General features: G+C 36.8%; 2 protein-coding genes and 1 long non-coding RNA gene across 10 annotated transcripts in view; 2 read left to right on the forward strand and 1 right to left on the reverse strand.

Annotated features, from left to right (window-relative positions):
• MMS22L (MMS22 like, DNA repair protein) overlaps window positions 1-5437 on the forward strand; it is a 106686-nt gene extending 101249 nt beyond the window's left edge. For both annotated transcript variants that reach the window (XM_010983907.3, XM_064486828.1), the window contains exons 24-25: window positions 1252-1419; window positions 2114-5437. In XM_010983907.3, coding sequence (XP_010982209.2) covers window positions 1252-1419; window positions 2114-2207 — 262 coding nt within the window. In that variant the 3' untranslated portion in view covers window positions 2208-5437. The remainder of the gene's footprint in view (window positions 1-1251; window positions 1420-2113) is intronic.
• Window positions 5438-5452: 15 nt separating this feature from the next.
• KLHL32 (kelch like family member 32) overlaps window positions 5453-17128 on the reverse strand; it is a 186663-nt gene continuing 174987 nt past the window's right edge. For all 7 annotated transcript variants that reach the window (XM_010983909.3, XM_010983914.3, XM_010983911.3 and 4 more), the window contains one exon: window positions 5453-9503. In XM_010983909.3, coding sequence (XP_010982211.1) covers window positions 9342-9503 — 162 coding nt within the window. In that variant the 3' untranslated portion in view covers window positions 5453-9341. The remainder of the gene's footprint in view (window positions 9504-17128) is intronic.
• On the forward strand, window positions 7559-13655 carry LOC135321496 (uncharacterized). Its single transcript, XR_010381300.1, has 3 exons — window positions 7559-7585; window positions 12899-13020; window positions 13514-13655. It is a non-coding gene; the product is annotated as an uncharacterized LOC135321496 (long non-coding RNA).

Here is a 17128-nt window from a genome sequence, read left to right on the forward strand (position 1 = left end):
AGTAGTTTTGCTATGTTGTGTTGTTTTATTAAAAAAACAAGAAGTACCAGGGAGAAAGATAAGTGAGCTGACTTAAAATTACCTGAGAATTTAGTGAGGAAGATTCTTGCATATATTTAAGAGGAGAAAGTGGGAAACGTGAGTCATGATGACGGGAGTGCAGGCTTTGTAGCTACTAAATCCATGACTCAGGACCCAGGGTCGTTGTGCCCCTCACTGGTTTTCACACTCGCTTTAAATGCTGTAGACCGAGGAAGCTCCACTATGTATGATTTGTGAAGCACAGACTTCATAGGTCTGTTGTTCCTACACAGGAATAACAGTGCAACTTGAGGAACACTTTCTGTTTTGTTTTTATTTTCCTGCCTTGCACCCTATTGAGTCTTGTGCTTTCTGTTAGGGCAGTATTTTTAAATATTTCTTTCTTATACTTCCTATCAGTTCACCTTTTTTTTATGCATCTCTACCCTAGCACTACCATGATAAATAATTTGGGTCCATTTTCTTCGTTCTATGTTAGATTTTTTGATACCTCAGTTTTCTTTCTAATTACATAGCTGACCCTTGTCTGTTGTTTACAGTTTATGTAAATTGTGATCATTGACATAAATGTTGGGTTTATATAAAGTGTAAAACCCTAAGAGAGGAGAAAAGATTTTATACGAATAAAGATTGTGTTAATTATTATGTACAGTTTATTAAGCTAGGTGGCTTTTATTTTGTTGGCGGAGAGAGTAGAAATTTTAGGGTTAAGATAAATAATTCTTATTTATAAAAGGCCTTCTATGAGTCTAAAGTTAAGGAATATAAAAATATGTTACAAATAACCTGCTTTCCTCATAGAAATATTGTTTGATTTATCTAGAGATAGGAAGAACTAAAAGATAAAAAAAGTAACTAGGAAACCAGACTTGTTTACTGTTTTAGTCTTTCTGCACCCTTACCACCCTGATTTCAGCAGGCAGAATATAGCAGAAAAAAAGTCCCTAGGATTAGATTTTCCCCCTTATTCTTTTGGGATTCCAGCTGTTCCCTCTTCCAGTGTCGTCACTCTGGTCATGGCTCACACCGAAGCCATTTCTGTTCTTTATTTTTAAGTGTTATAAATAGTGTTCATGTGGCATCTGGATCCTTTCAGTAATCTTACATGAAATGATCTTTCTTGTGTTCAGATTACAGTTTATTGCTATAAAAATACCAACCCAAGGAATTGCCCCCAGAGTAACTCTAAGTAATTTGTTTTACTTTCAGGCAGTTTATCCAGGATTATGGTATGAGATATGATTATCAGATTTACAGCATTTTAGAAATAGTAGTAGCATTGGACCAGCAGGTTGTTATCCACTTGATTTCTACCCTCACCCAGTCTCTGAAGAATTCAGAGCGGAAATGGGGCCTTGGCAGGAATATCGCACAAAGGTATGTTTGGTAATTTGGTTGTATCCTATTGGACAATGATTATGAAATCCAGATTCATTTTCTAGAAATGGCCTATTTTCCCATTCACAAGAATTTGGAGTGTGTTCTTTTGAGTTGAAACATGTTTCAATACTTTGATTGACACATCTGTTCCCATATTGTTCTTAAAGTGACCACCTTAGAGAGTTGTATATTTCGTCACTACTGCTGTTGCTCAGAGCACACTTGCTGCTCCTCATCAGGAAGTGGACTTTAGAGCCTAAAGTGTCTTGTTTTTTATAAAATCCATGGTGGCAAATCAACCCCTCGGAGGAATGCTTGATTTACTGAATATCTTGTTTTCCCAGTGAATCAGATTAGTGACTCAATTCAATAATGTGAGTTTTGGTCAAAAATAGATAAAGGCCTTTTTTCTCGTAGACTTACAATGCAGTTGAAGATAGTGCTGGACTATTTAGAGTAATGAAACATTGTGGGAATAAGCCTGTATTTTCTGAAAAGGTTGTTTTAGAAGGGTCAGTACTCATACTGTAATTCACCCAAAGTAGGGTGTTAAAGAGTCAAAGTACTTTAATCACATTGTGTGTGGTGTGTGTTGACAAGTAGACATTCAGGCAGGCTCGATTTGTCTAAGTACTTAAATGAAAAATAATGAAAAGGTAATAAATATATATCTGTTTTTTTCCTTAAACAGGGAAGCCTATAGCAAACTTCTATCTCACCTAGGACAAGTGGGACAAGATGAGATACAGAGACTGGAAAATGATAATGCTGAATCCATTTTGTGATTCATCCTCTATATTATAACTGTCTGAAGCCACTTTGCACCGTTCTGACTCCTACCTTTAATTATATAATGTTCTGTTAAAAAATACTTCCTAGGATTTGTTTCCTTACATACTTGTAAGTATATAAATAAGGAAATAAAGGTTAATTATATATGTTATAGGATCTTTGGAACTTGACAAAACTGCATTTCTATTCTGAAGAGGTTTTAGTTAAACTAAAGAAACTTCTTCTAATGGGAGTGTTACCTGTGTATGTCTATTGAGCAGGTTTGTACTGGTTAATCCATGAACTTTTTACTGTCATGTGACTTTCTGCCTTGTGTATGAGTGATGTGTTTCTGTTTGTTTTGTTTTTTACAAATTTATGTTTTATTACACTATTTCAAATTAGCTGGCTGCCCTGTGTGGGGTTTTTTTGGAGGGGTGGTCAGGAGATAGGACTGTGTATTTGTTATCCTTTTTTATACTAAGTGTGAGGCAAGTTAATAAGACCTTTACAAAGCAAACTTAACTCTGTGAGGAATGAGACTGAATCTGGGTAAATGATTATACAGATAATACGTAAATTTTTTAAAAACTTGGGCCAACAGTCTTTATTCTTAGGTCCCAACAGTTATCAGATGTTTCTCTCTTCTCATCCTTTCTTTTGGAATTGTCATTAAAGGATATATCAGGAGAAGGATAGATTAGAGCCCTTACAGAAAGAGAATAATATTCTGGAAAATTTTAAGATTACAAATTAAGAGGTCTGTGCAGTCAGCTGATTTATCTCCCTGCTCTTCAGTTAGAGCCTCTTTTAAATTAGCATCCTACATGTTTACAGGGAACCAGCTTAGTTTCCTGTAGCAGCTATTGTCTGTCAGCCCTCTAACTGTCTCACTCAGATTTATTTTCCAGTTGGGCTCTTGTCCTTGACTCCTTTTTCTGGTGAGCATTATTTGGTAAAAAGACCTCCAATCCTAGTTTTGGAAACCTACTTGGGCCTCCAGCCCAGCTCTGCTTTGTGACCTTGAGCAAGTTACTTAACCTTTCTGAACCTCAGTTTCTTCAGAGAATAAGAATCCTTTTTTTATTTCACAATGTTCTGGTAGGAGTCAATGGGATAATTGATTTTTTTTTTCTTTTTAGGCATCATTTCTTTTCTTTTTTTTGTTGGGGGGGTTAGGTGGTGATTAGATTTATTATTTATGTAATTCTTTTTTTAATGGCAATCCTGGGGATTGAACCCAGGACCTCATGCATGCTAGCCCTTCACTCTACCACTTGAGCTGTACCTTCCCCCCGATTTTTAATTATAATCATATAATTACAGTGTATATGAAAGTGTTTGGTGACCTAAGTTCTGTCTGGAGGTGAACAGATGTGATTATTGCTCATACACAAAGGTAAAGAACACCTCTCAATTTGTTCCTTTTTTTTCCCTAATCGCATGTCCGAGATGAATGATCCCACTTCTTTTCAGTGTTTTCTTACATATCATGTTTGCTAACTTTGAAATAATTTATTGTTGTCTTCCTTGGGCCTCTAGTCTTTATCACAGTTTCACAATTCCTTCAGGAAAACATTTCAACTCTTTTCTGGCTCAAGAAGTATCTTTTAAAATGAAATGCATTGCAATCAAGAAACTATAGTTAATAACCCTTTCCTACTTGTAATTCGTGAAGTTTAAAGGACTTCATGAAATATAAATGGTCTATTTCTCCCCCAAATCAACCATCTTTACTTCAACAAATGGGATGAAAAAAAAATTCTTTGAGGTTACTTAAGACTTCATAGCAATGAGTTTGTATTCATTACAGTAGTGACTAATTAAACTAATGATGTATGACTTCGCAGGTTTTAGCAATTGAAATTAAACTATTTAATGGGATGCCTTTAAAGAGGTTATTTATGTGTGTATATGTATAATATATATATTTTTCCCAAGGGAAATTGATAAAGGTATCTTGGAGAATCTTGCTCCTTAGAGTGTGACACTTTTTAAGGGATAAGAAAGGCTGCTGCTGAATCATGCATTACGGTGTATTTCTGTAGATGCTAAGAAAAACAAAAGTTCATACATAAAAAATCAGTAACAAGAAAAAGTCTGTAACAATGCGTGTAAATGTAAGTATATAGGTATTTTTTTTACTTATGTGGCTGAAATGTTAAAAAAAAAAAACTTTTTAAATTGAAGAAAAAAGAAAATTTATGACCAACTCCATTTCTTGAAAGTCTTCACTTGACCCATAACTTATTACTATATCTTGTCTTTTTCCATTCCCAGACTTAGAGTACCTATGCCTGTTATAGGTAAGCCAATCTCTTTTGGTCGAATCTGGAGTATGTTCCCATTTCTCTTGCTCGCTCTGGTGCCTCTGTGACATTCACATTTTCTTTTATCTTCTCTTCCCATGCTCCATAATAGGTCCCTTCCTACATGTAGGTTTTTCCTTCTTATCCCCACTGGTAATATCTGGCCCTTTACCTGCTCCGTCTTAATTTCTTCTAGTAGTGAACTGGTAAGACTGGCTTATAATTTTATGTCTCAAATCTATCTTTAGGGCTAATTTTTCTCTAAACCTGCGTAGTTGGATTCTCCTGAAATCTCAAGGCAACATGTCGAACTACCTCGGTCACCTTTTCTTGTCCAGCTCCTACCTTCATTTCCTACCAAGGAATACATGATTTTCCTGAGGCACCCAGCCTTGACGCTTCCTGGAGTCTTCATTGTTCCCCACCTTTCCTTTGATCACCAATGCAAGCTCTTGCTATTTTTTTCGTTTTGCCATCATGTGCATCCAGATTTTTTCAACTGGGCACTATCTCCTTCTTACCATCTATCTCTAGTCTCCTGAAATTTATTTTTCTCATAGTTCTGAAATTAGTGTCTCTAAAATACTGCTTTCCTCTTGTTACTTTTCTGCTCAAGAACCCAATTTACTTTTCATGGCTAATCTGACATTCAAACCCCTTCAGTCAGGAGACTTTCTGCTCTCTGGCTCTATGCACTTTCTTTCCAGACTTACCTCAAGCAGGAGACTAGACTGTTACCTGCTTTCTCTGAATGCCATGTTCATTCTACACTGTGGGCCTCATTCAGTTTGCCAACTTAGTTTATCACTGTTTCTATAGAAACCTAACCTTAAGACACTTAAATAGGAAGGAAATTAAAATACACATATTGGATATGTAAGCATTCCAGTCAAATAATTTCTTTAAAATATCAGATGGAGTATGAAAGAGATGATTGAAGGACAACAGGGTGATGAAAGGACTTTATTAGACACTCAGATTTGGTTATGATTTAAATTTTAGTTGAACATTGAATTAGGTTTCCATAGGGGAGGAAAAAACATGGAGTATTGTCTCTCTACAAAAATCATTCAGTATTGAGTTCATTTGTATTAGAAGAGTTTCATAGTTTAAAACTTTTTTATTTTATCCATATTTTCTTTTCCTACTAGGCATATTTGACTTTTTCTACTTTTTTTGGTGTATTAAAAATTAATTGTAGTTTGCTAGGTTTTGTGTGTTTTTATTATTACCTCTTATTACTATCTTCTTCAGTGCTTCATCACAAAATTTTAAAACTACCTTGTTCTTAACTAATTACATTGACCCATTTCCATGTACTTTCACAAAATCTTCAACAGTTTTTATTTTTACTTCCCCTTAGTTAGGATTATATATCATTAAAAAATTTGATGAGCCTTTGCAGTTGGAAAAAGCCTTTAGGAAACCTACCTTCCCAAAATTCTACACATTAACATAGCACTTACGTTTCAAAGACAAAAGGTAGATACAAAACCTCACCGAAAACTGTTATCTGTACTAAACCCTGCTTTTTGATTGATAGATTTTTTACCTAAACCTTAACATTTTCCAAAAAGTGATCTCCTGCCTGTTCCTCCCAGGGTTAAAAATACTGCCTTGTCAGTCAAGTGTATAGTATGCTAATGTAAATAACATGTTATCTTTGTTTAAAACAGTTGGTTTGGGAAGCTAGCAAAGTAGCATATTCTTTCACATATTTAATAAGATATGAAATTTATATTATGATTCTGTTAAATTGTATCAGTAAGGTTACCAAAATCAGTACCAAATGATTGAAATCTACCAATTTCTGCTTATTAAAGTTTTTGGTATACTGTTATCCAGTTTATTGTGTTTGTGAATTGTGCTTTTAGAAAAATTCTGGGCACTCTTATTGTATACTCATGTTTTAAGTTATTTGTGCATGTACTAATGACATATAATAAAAAAATGTATATACTCAACTTACACTGCACCTGTTGATCATTCAACTCTTTTTATGACAGATCGACTCTTGAAAAACCAAAATAAAAATGAACCATGTTACCTGGAGGAATAATTTTTATCTTATTCCTGTTGCTTTTATACTCTGTGCTAAAACAAAAGAAAGTTATTTTTCAGCTGTTGCAATGGCTGAAGGGGATACAATATACATGTGGTTTAACTTTGAGGAAAATATGAAGAGAAAAAGTACAAAAAATACCCTGATGATAACCAATTGGCATTTTGTTCTTAAGGATCAAAGGAATTTTACTGCATTTTACATGTATATCATTGTAGAGTCATCTCTTTTCCTGGCTTTTCCTCCTACGGTAAGAACACTCTGCTAATATCTGTGTTGCTTTTTCTTTTTTAAAGTAAAATCTTGAAATGGTATTTAAATTGTTGGAAGTTTCATGGTCTTATGGAAATTCAGATTAATTTAATAATTTAAATATAAATATAGTATGGTCTTTAATTTTGAAGAGTAAAAATGGAAAATGAATTACTGTAGGATAGTTCACTTAAATGGAAAATATAAATCTGGTAATTTCAAAGGAATTTGGTTTATATGACCAACATTGTTTTATAGAATTTTTCATATTAGCTCTTATGATTGATAATTTGAGGAAAAGGATTTGTAAGTGATCTGAGTTTTTTCTTCTTAGGGGAGGGATGCTGTATTTTGGATGCTGTTCTTTGGCTGTAATTACTAGTGTTTCTGAAAGCTCTACAAAACTTAAAAATTCTGACTTCAGTTCTATAAAATTAATGAATAATACACTCAAGTTCACCAAGGACAAGTTTGATAATATACACTGACTTGCTTTAAATGAATAGTTAGAAATCTACACAGAAATAAGAATAATCTCAGACTGCCTTTCTGTTATCAGTCAAGCAAGCTCATTTTTAGACCATTTCCCTTTCATTAATTGGATAGAGGTTCTGGAATTGTGAATAGATGTTAATTGTTGTATAAGGTAAAACTGTTGGAGGAGAAAAATCTGTGTGTCAAGTAGAAATTTTAGTAAAACTGAAATGCTTCTTGTTTAGGTTCTTCTTGAAAAGATTTCTCAAACACTGGAGCCCATTCTTCTTACCTGGTAAGGCATTTTAAACTTTTAATTTAGATGGTTTATACTCTCTGTCTTCCTTCTAAATATCAGTTACCAATATCAATTTTCACTTTTCATAACTGTGCAAATACTCTTTTAAGGTTTTTGTTTGTCTAAATCTGTTCATTTAAAAATTCGCCCTTTTTCTTAGCCCTAGTCTCCCCTCCCACCCTTTAATCTGAATAACCAGTATATACATTTTAAATTAATGTTTTAGTTATCTTATAATGTATCAAGTTAGTGAATTCTGCATTTAGGATAAAAAATATTTTTTTCACTTCTGATTACTAAAAGTATTACATAAATAAAATGACAATTTCCCATAAGACAAGAATTGCTGAATGATTAACTATAAACTATGCCTTGGAGAAAAAAGTCAGAGTAAAGCCTTCCTTTTAATAAAGGTGACTTAAATCCTAACAAGATCAGGAAGGGGGGGGGACTCACCTTATACTTGTTAAATTTATGTTCAAATCCAAATACTGAGTTTTTTATTTTTCTTTTATTTTTCGTCATAGACAAAGCAAATCCAAAAACCTAACCTAAAAAAATCTTTATGCATTATTAAAAGTGGTAGTAATAAAATATGTATCAGTGGTGGAGAATAATCCCACAAGCATTCAAGATTGACATAACCTTTAACAAAGTGGAAAAAATTTTATTAGAACTACCAATTCTAGGTTCAAATTTATGTCAAAGCAATTTATGGTACCAGAATTAGTACAACTAATTTTTTTTGAGCTTTAAAGTGTCATTTTTCACTAAATGAGCTTAAATGAAATGTTTGAGACTTATTATTTGAGGCAAGGATTTATGCAAGTTTAGGAATCTTTGGCTTTGGTAAACTCCCTTTTTCCTAATTAGCATGTCTCTTTCATATGCTTTTCAGAATCATTTATCTCATAGCATGTGTTCGAAGTTACATCTAGTAATTTTTAAACTTCAAAAATAATCTCCCTGTTCAGTTACAAGGTTCTAAAAACAGTAAAATACCTTGTAATTTGAGTGACATTTTTTTCTTAGGCGAAGGACTTCAGAGCATTTGCCTAATCCTCACAACATTCTTCTGAATTAATATGGAAATCAATAATTGCCCTCCTTAAAAAGTGGGAAAACTGAAGCACTGTAAAGTTAAGCTCCTGGCCCAAGGTCACGAGCAACTAAGGCAAAAAATCTGGGTATTCCATCTGCCATTTCAGTGTACGTCTGTTATTCGTATTACCTTGAATAAAATATGGCACTTAAAAATTTATGATGTCATAATGGTGAGTCTCTACTGAGCGGTACTGCATAATGTTAAATTTTTAAAAGAAAAATTACAAACGCAGGCTTAAGTACTACAGGGATTAAGTACTGAAGATTTTTTTTTAAGGTCATTGATGGCAGTACTTGTGAAATAAATTGTCTTACTAAGAATGCAATGTCCTAGACAGCACTGATTAGACAAAGTGTACAAAGAGTGTTCTAAAGACCCATGGACCATTAAGTTGGCGCTAAAGCTACACCACAATAAAAGTCATACATATTGTATGTTGACACACTGAGAAGGGTGACAGGCATTTTCAATAATGTATTTTAGAAAACTGTTCATTTTTTGCTAATGTTTATCTGAATATAAGATCTAGAAAACAAAACAAGGAGGCACTGAGCACTGAGTATTTTCATGCCCAGAATCCAAAAGTCAGGCTTTTTTTTCTTTCTTTCCCCTCCTGTTTATGATGGTTATTACGAGAGCATTGGCTTTTCAGATGGTGCCAATCCTGTGATGAGGCACTTGGAGAGTTTGAAGGTTAGGGCATGTGAAATATGGAGCTGGAAGGAAGCATGCTGCTATTCCATTGGAAGCAAAAGGGAGTGTAGGCCCATAGAACACTTCTTCGTTGCCTTCTCTACTCACATCCAGTACCTACAAAAGAAGAATAGGAGAAACGGGTAAGCCAGGGATGGTTGTTCACCGTAAAGCTGTGTACATGTCAAAGGGAGCCTGCAGTTGGATTGTCAGGCCACCATGACCATACCTTATGCATTGCTATTTGTTTTACAGTAGAGTGCCAGAAATATGGATTAAGTTCCTGCTTAGTGCTATGCTACACATTTGTTTGTGTATGTGCATATGTACATAGATGTATATATATAATCATTTAATCTTCAGAACAGTGATGAGGTAAGCAGCATTATTCTTTAATAAAACTGCCTTAGACTGGTTAAATAATTTGCCCGAACTAGTTAGTAAATGTTGTCGTATGCTGGTTTACAAATCCTCATGTGTAAAATGAAAACAACAGTGTGACCTTGCATCTTTGTTCTGAAAATTGGTGACTTATAGCTCAGTGCAGCTTCAAAAAAATCAGTTCAGTTGATTCTGGAAATTTTTCCCCAGTTATTTCCCCTTCAAGCTGGAGTTCTATCTCTTTCTTTATATGGAAAAGAGTCTCCTTGTTAGTCTGTGCTTGCTGTCACCTTACTGATTCTGGCTTAATCTCACCACTAGGAAAATTCTTTTATGAGGAGAGCTGATCAGCTCCTATTTGTCAAACCCGTGATGCTCCTTCCAGCCCTCAATCATCTTAAGCTCTCTTCGTATGACCTTCCTCTACTTTAATTTAAAATGTTTCCTCCCTTGGGTCCGTGACCTAAAAACAAAATTTGTCATTGACATCGTCCTATTGCTAGCCACCTTGGTCCCCTTCCTCCACCTGCATCCTAAATGTAGTCAAGCCCCAGCAACATTCCAACCACATACCCGTTGGTTACCCTCTGCCTTAGTGATCTTGTCTACTCTCTTGCCATCATCTGTCACCTGAGTGGGTAATTCTTAAGCCTTTAATGCAATAATGCACTATTTTAGATGAAAGAGGCCCTTGAGATTTAAGGGATCCAGGCTCATAATGGAGGAAACCACTAAAGCCTAGAATAAAAGAAAGATCAAACATATAGCTTTTTTCCCCCAAATGGGTATTTAGCTGTCCCATCCCATTTTTTGAACAATATGTCCTATCACTACTAATTTTAAATAGTTCCAATATATGCTACATACAAAATTTCTTTGTTCTCTTTTGTTAACTTACGTATCTTCTGGCAATACTACGTTTAAAGTTAGTTTGACTGTGTAGCGCACGACTCTCCCATTCATTTTCAAGCATTTCTTTATTATTATTATTACATGTTTACTTTCCTAGAGGAACTTTAGGATCAATTTGACAAGTATTATTCCCCCACCCTCTGAGGGAAAGGAAAATTCCATTGGGATTTTGACTAATATTTCATTAAATATAGAAAGTAGAGATCTTGCACTATTTACCTCAATTATATAAGATTACTGTCTTCAAGTTACAGAGAAAAAAACTGAGATGCAAAGTTCAGTGACTTGACCAAGATCACACGGCTAGTAAGTGGTGGAGCCAGTAATTGAGCTTAAGGTTGCAACACAAGAAAGAGCTAGGATTTCATGCCATTTGTGACATCCCCACCCCAACTGAATACATTTTTAGATGACAAAATACCAGTTGAGGTCACCATCCGGAGAGCTTTTGTCTGGTTCCCTGAGCCAACAGAGACCACGTATGTTAAGCAGATGTAATTTATTTAATCTGTGAGATGGGAAAAGGAAGTGTTGGCAGTTCTTCTCTGAAACACTCCCTGTAAACTGGCAGAAAGAAGGCGTCTGGGAGAAGGAGGTGCCAGCTTGGCAGCATATCCTCCAGCCAAAAACAAGTAATCATAGATGAAGAGCAGTGGAAGTGATCTGGAAACACAGACTAATCACTTGCACACTTAGGCAGATGCTCCCCTCTGTGCTGCTCTCATCCTCAGCGTACCACATTAGAGTCACCTGGGTGCCTGGCATTTGCTTATACACCCACAGAACAGGGGCACCTGACTTTCCTCAGGAATCTTTTAAGATTTTCCACAAGCCAGCATTACGAACAAGTCCAAATCTCAATCTTTAAACAGTATTTAAGCATGTCTCAGCTTTTCTCTTGTTTGGGTTGCCCTTGTAATGGATCAAATAGTCTATGGAGTCTGTTAAGTCAAGCAGCAGAAAAAAAAAAAAATTCTTTTTCAACGTTTGACATGCTTCATTCATGTGTGGCTGAGTCCTACAAATGAAGGTTAAATAAGCTTTGATTAGAGTCCAGAAGGGTCAGTCTAATGAGATGGGTTATTGGCTGGTATTTTCAAGAGGGGAAAAAAAAATGACTTTAGTCCTTCTGGATGTTACCAGACCATTCACTGCACTATTTTAAGTGTGACCGTCATTAATCGTAGGCATACCCTTAGAATCCAAGGATGCTACAGACTTCTGACTTATGAAACCAAAACTATGATACTTTTAAAACCTAAACTATAATACTTTTTAAATGTATACTGTTTTTTCCACCACTCTTTCCTGTACTTTTCAACCTGCTGATTTGTACTCAGGAATTTCTACTGTCTAATCAGCATCTTCTCATAAACACGATTCCAGACACTCATTATCTTACTTTTGTTGGATACTCTTCCAGCAACTAGGAGAGAAACGGCTTTTGAACATGGAGCCAGTCTCTCCAACCATCAGTGTATTTACTATTATTGAATCAAAATAAATAGGTTCTGTAGTAACTCAAAATACAAGTATTTGAGACTGTGCAACCATACTTTAGGATGATAATAATCAGTTGTCAATAACTAAAATGAGATGTGTATGATGAGTCTATTATCCATGAAGACTTCAAGTCCAAACATCTCTTTAAGTGACAGCCCATATGCTTATATGAACTTATTATTTATAAACAGTAAAAGCTCTTAAAAAGCCTTTATCAAATTTTTCTGTGCTCTGTGGAACTAGTGTATCAGCCAAGGGAATAAATTTCCAAAATGATTTTAAAATATTTTATTGTCCAATCTCATAGATGAAATTTATTTCACTAACACAGCCATTGATTAAAACATTTATGAATTGCCTCTTTTAGAATCACCTTAATCCCAGTGCTACTCCAGAATATCCTCAGTGGGTTAAAATATACACATGTACCCCTTCATCTTTTGAGGACAGATTTGTTTGGAAACAGCCAGAAGCCATGAGCCATATACATTAATTAGTGTATATGATTAGTGACCATTCTAACTTAATTTCTATTCCTTAAGCTAATGTAATGTCATTGAATAGAAATATATCCATAAGTATAGTTTAAATTTGCATCTTTATTACCCAAACTTGCTTTCACGTATAAGTAGTCAAACGAAGGGTCCCAAAGCCACTTAAAAACATGGTCCCAGAATTACACAGCACTGCCTGTTGCCCAGTTCAATGTTTTACAGTCCTGAAAGGTACAAAAAAAGAAACCCGAAAGACAGTGAAGACTGACAAACACATGCAAGGATGAAAGACTGGAAGCATTCCTTGAAAGAAAACAGTTTGCTTGTTTGCTGTTATCCAAAAGGTAGGACCAAGCTCTAGTACAAGGCAAACTTCAATTAACTAAAGACTCTTTTAAAGACTTTCATGGTTTTTCAAAGAACTAACTTGTGGGTTTGATAATTTTTTCTACTATGCTATTGTTTCCTAGTTCATTATTTGCCTCTCATTTTATTCTCTCCTTCTACGAAAAAATTCTCAAATATCTATCCCCGCTTTGCTCTCTACTGTTTCTATTACCCCTAAGTTCTGGGTACTTTTTAAACTTCCATTATGATTTCTTTAACCCATGAATTATTTAGCAATGAGTTTTATTATTTCCAATATATAGGGAGTTTATTTAACTTTTTAAGTTCTAGCTTAATTGCATTATAGTTAGAGATCACACAAATGAATAAAATTAGAAATAAAAGAGGAGACATTAGAGTCTAAGGAACGACTCTGGGTACTCCAGATCCTGGGAAATGGAGACATCCAAAAAAATATTACTAAGGCTGATGTTAGATATCTTCCTTTAGGGACTGGCCAAGACGGTGGAGCAGAAAGACAGACCCTGAGATCACCTCCTCCCATGAGCACACCAAAATTACAACTATTTGCAAAGCAACAATTAGTGAAAAAGATCGGAACCTACCAGAAAAGATCTATAACTAAAGATACAAAGAGGGAACAACGAGACAGGTATGAGGGGTGGAGCTGTGATTTACTCAAGCCCCAGACCCCTAGGTGTGCGACCCATAAATGGGAGAATAATTATAATTGCAGAGGTTCTCCCAAAGGAGTTAGAGGGCCAAGCCCCACATTGAGCTCCCCAGCCCAGAGGTCCTGCACCAGGAAGACTAACCCCCAGAGCATTTGGCTTTGCAGGCCATCAGGGCTTACTTTTAGAAGTCACAGAGGGCTAGGGAAAATAGAGACTTCACTCTTAAAGGGTGCACACAAAATCTCACACACACTGGGTACCAGGGCAGAAGCAGTTATTTGAAAGAAGCCTTGGTCAGACCTACCTGCTGATCTTTGAGAGTCTCCTGGAGAAACAGGAGGCAGCTGCAGCTCACCCTGGGAACAGAGGCACCCACAGCACCCATTTGTGGGAACTTGTTCTACCACATGGACACTAGTGCTGGCAAGTGCCGTTTTGGAATCTTCCCTCTAGCTTATTATCCTCAAGACACAGCCCTGTCCTGACCCAACACCCTGTAGGTACCAGTGCTGGAACACCTCACATCAAGAAGCTAACTAGGCACAGACACAGCCCTACCTATCAGCAGACAGGCTGCCTTAAGATCCCCTGATCCCACAACTGCCCCCTGGAAATGGCCCTGTCACCAGAGGACCCAGGACTTGGCACCACACGTTAGTGTGCAGCCACTAGAACTGGGACCCCCAAGGCCTTCAGCCAGAGACTACAGAACCCAGCTCCAAAGCCTTTCAGCCAGAGACCCCAGAACCCAGTTCCAAGGCCTTCCAGCCAGAGACCCCAGAACCCAGCCCCAGAATCCCCTGGGCCCTGGCCCCACCCTCCAGTGAGCTGACTCTAGCCTCCTGACCGGCCTCACACACCAGGGGGCAGACACCAACTATAAGACAACAGAAGCCCTACCGTCTATGGACCAGGCCAACCCACAGCAGGCCAGATCCAGACAGCCAACTGTCAGGGACTGGTTCCACCCACCAATGAGCCGACAGCAGCTTGAGGACCTCTCAGCCCTGCAACCAGACCCCAGGATCTGGCTCAGCCTGCCAGTAGCCCTTGGGTCTCCTGGAATCTGACTCTACCCATTAGCAATAGCCCTGGGGTTCCACAGCCAACATCTGCATGACCCAGTCCTGCCAACCAGTGGTCAGCAGCCTCCACATAAAGCAAGACCTGGCAACCCACTGGGCTGGGGGCCAGTCAAGCCTACCAGACTGCTCACAGTAGTCAGCTCACAATAGAAGGACCCACACAGCCCACATAAGGGCTAGAGCACATAGGTAAGAGAGGGGTGTACTGCTGGGACACACAGGACATCTACAAAAGGTCACTTCTCCAAGATTGGGAAATGTGACCAACCTAACAGATACATGAAAATAAAAACAGCAAGTTAGGCAAAATGAAGCAACAGAGGAAGATGTTCCAAACAAAGGGACAAAGTAAAACCCCAGAAGAACTAAGTGAAGTAGAGATAGTCAGCCTACCTGAGAAAGAGTTCAGGATAATGATCATAAAAGTGATCCAAAAACTCAGGAGAAGAATGGATACACAGAGTGAGAAGTTAGAAGTTTTACAAAAAAAGAGGAAATATGAAGAACAGCCAGAGATGAAGAACATAATAACTGAAATGAAAAATACACCAGAAGGAATCAACAGTAAATTAAATGATACAGAGGGACAGATCAGTGAGCTGGAAGACAAAGTAGTGGAAATCACTGACAGTGAACACAAAAGAAAAAAATGATGAAAAGAAATGAAGACAGTTTAAGAGGCTTCTGGGACAGTATTGCGTGCACTAGTATTTGCATCATAAGGGTCCCAGAAGGACAAAAGCAAGCGATAGGACAGGAAATATATGTGAAGACATGATAACTGAAAACTCCTAACCTGGACAAGGAAACAAGACATCCAAGTCCAGGAAGTGCAGAGAGTCCCATACAGGATTAAACCCAAGAGGAACACAAGACACACTGCAATTACAATGACAGAAATTAAAGAGAATAGTAACAGCAGAAAGGGAAAAACGACAGAGTATACAAGGGAACTCCATAAGCTTATCAGCTGGTTTTCAGCAGAAACTCTACATGCCAGAGTGGCATGCTATATTTAAAGTGATGAAAGGGAAAAACCTACAAACAAAATTACTCTACCCAGCAAGGCTCTCATTCAGATTTGGTGGTAAGATCAGAAGTTTTACAGACAAGCAAAAGCTAAAAGAGTTTGGCACCCACCAGTAAACCACCTACAAGAAATGTTAAAGGAACTTGTCTAAGTGAGAAAGAAAAGGCCACAACCAGAAACATAAAAATTACAGAAGGAAAAATCTCATCGGTAAACACAATCATACAGTAAACACAGGACATCATCCGCACACAAAGCTAGTAGGAAGGTTATAAGACAGAAGTAGTAAAATCATGTGTATCCACAATAAGCAGTTAAGAGATACACAACAGATACAGGAAAAGGTGCCCAACCATCAGTAATCATCAGGGAAATGCTAATCAAAAGCACAATGAGCTATCACCTCAAACCTGTTAGAATGGCTGTTACCAAAGAGACAAGAGTTAACAAGCGTTGACGAGGGTATGAAGAAAAGGGAACCCTTGTGCACTGTTGGTAGGAATGTAAACTGGTGGAGCTACTATAGAAAACAGTATGAAAGGTCCCCCCCAAATTGAAAACTACCTAGCTTACAATCCAGCAATTCCACTTATGAATACCAAAGGAAACAAAATCACTATCTTAAAGAGATAGCTCTACCCCTATGTTCATTGCAGCATTATTTATAATAGCCAGGACGTGGAAACAACTTAAGCGTCCACTGATGGATGGACAGATAAAGAAAATGTGATATTGAGATTAGGTAGATAGCTAGATAGAATTTAGCCATAAAGAAGAAGGAAATCCTGCCACTTGCCACAACATGGATGGACCTTGAGGGCATCATTTTGCTAAATGAAATAAGTCAGACAGAGAAAGACAAATACTGTATGATCTCACATGTGAAATCTAAAAAACCTGAACATACAGAAACCGAAAACAGATTGGTGGTCACCAGGGGCAGGGGGTGGGGAGTGATGGCAATGTGTGCAGGTGGTCAAAAGATACAACCTTCTGGTTATAAGAATAATAAGTTTGGGGAATGTAACGTACAGCATAGTGACTATAGTTAATACTACTGTACCATATATTTGAAAGTTGCTAAGGGAGTAAATCTTAAAAGTTCTCATCATTAGAAAAACAACTTTTGCAGCTACATGAGTTAATAGATGTTAATTCACTGTGGTGATTCTTTAGCAATATATACATATATAAAATTATTGTGTTGTACACCTTAAACTAATACAATATTAAATGCCAATTATGTCTCAATAAAACTAAAAAAAAAAAATACATTCTTTTGTTTGATCCAAAACCTGCCTCCATGAGGACAGGC

This window comes from Camelus dromedarius, chromosome 6 (genome assembly GCF_036321535.1).
Source record: "Camelus dromedarius isolate mCamDro1 chromosome 6, mCamDro1.pat, whole genome shotgun sequence".
Lineage (NCBI taxonomy): Eukaryota > Metazoa > Chordata > Mammalia > Artiodactyla > Camelidae > Camelus > Camelus dromedarius.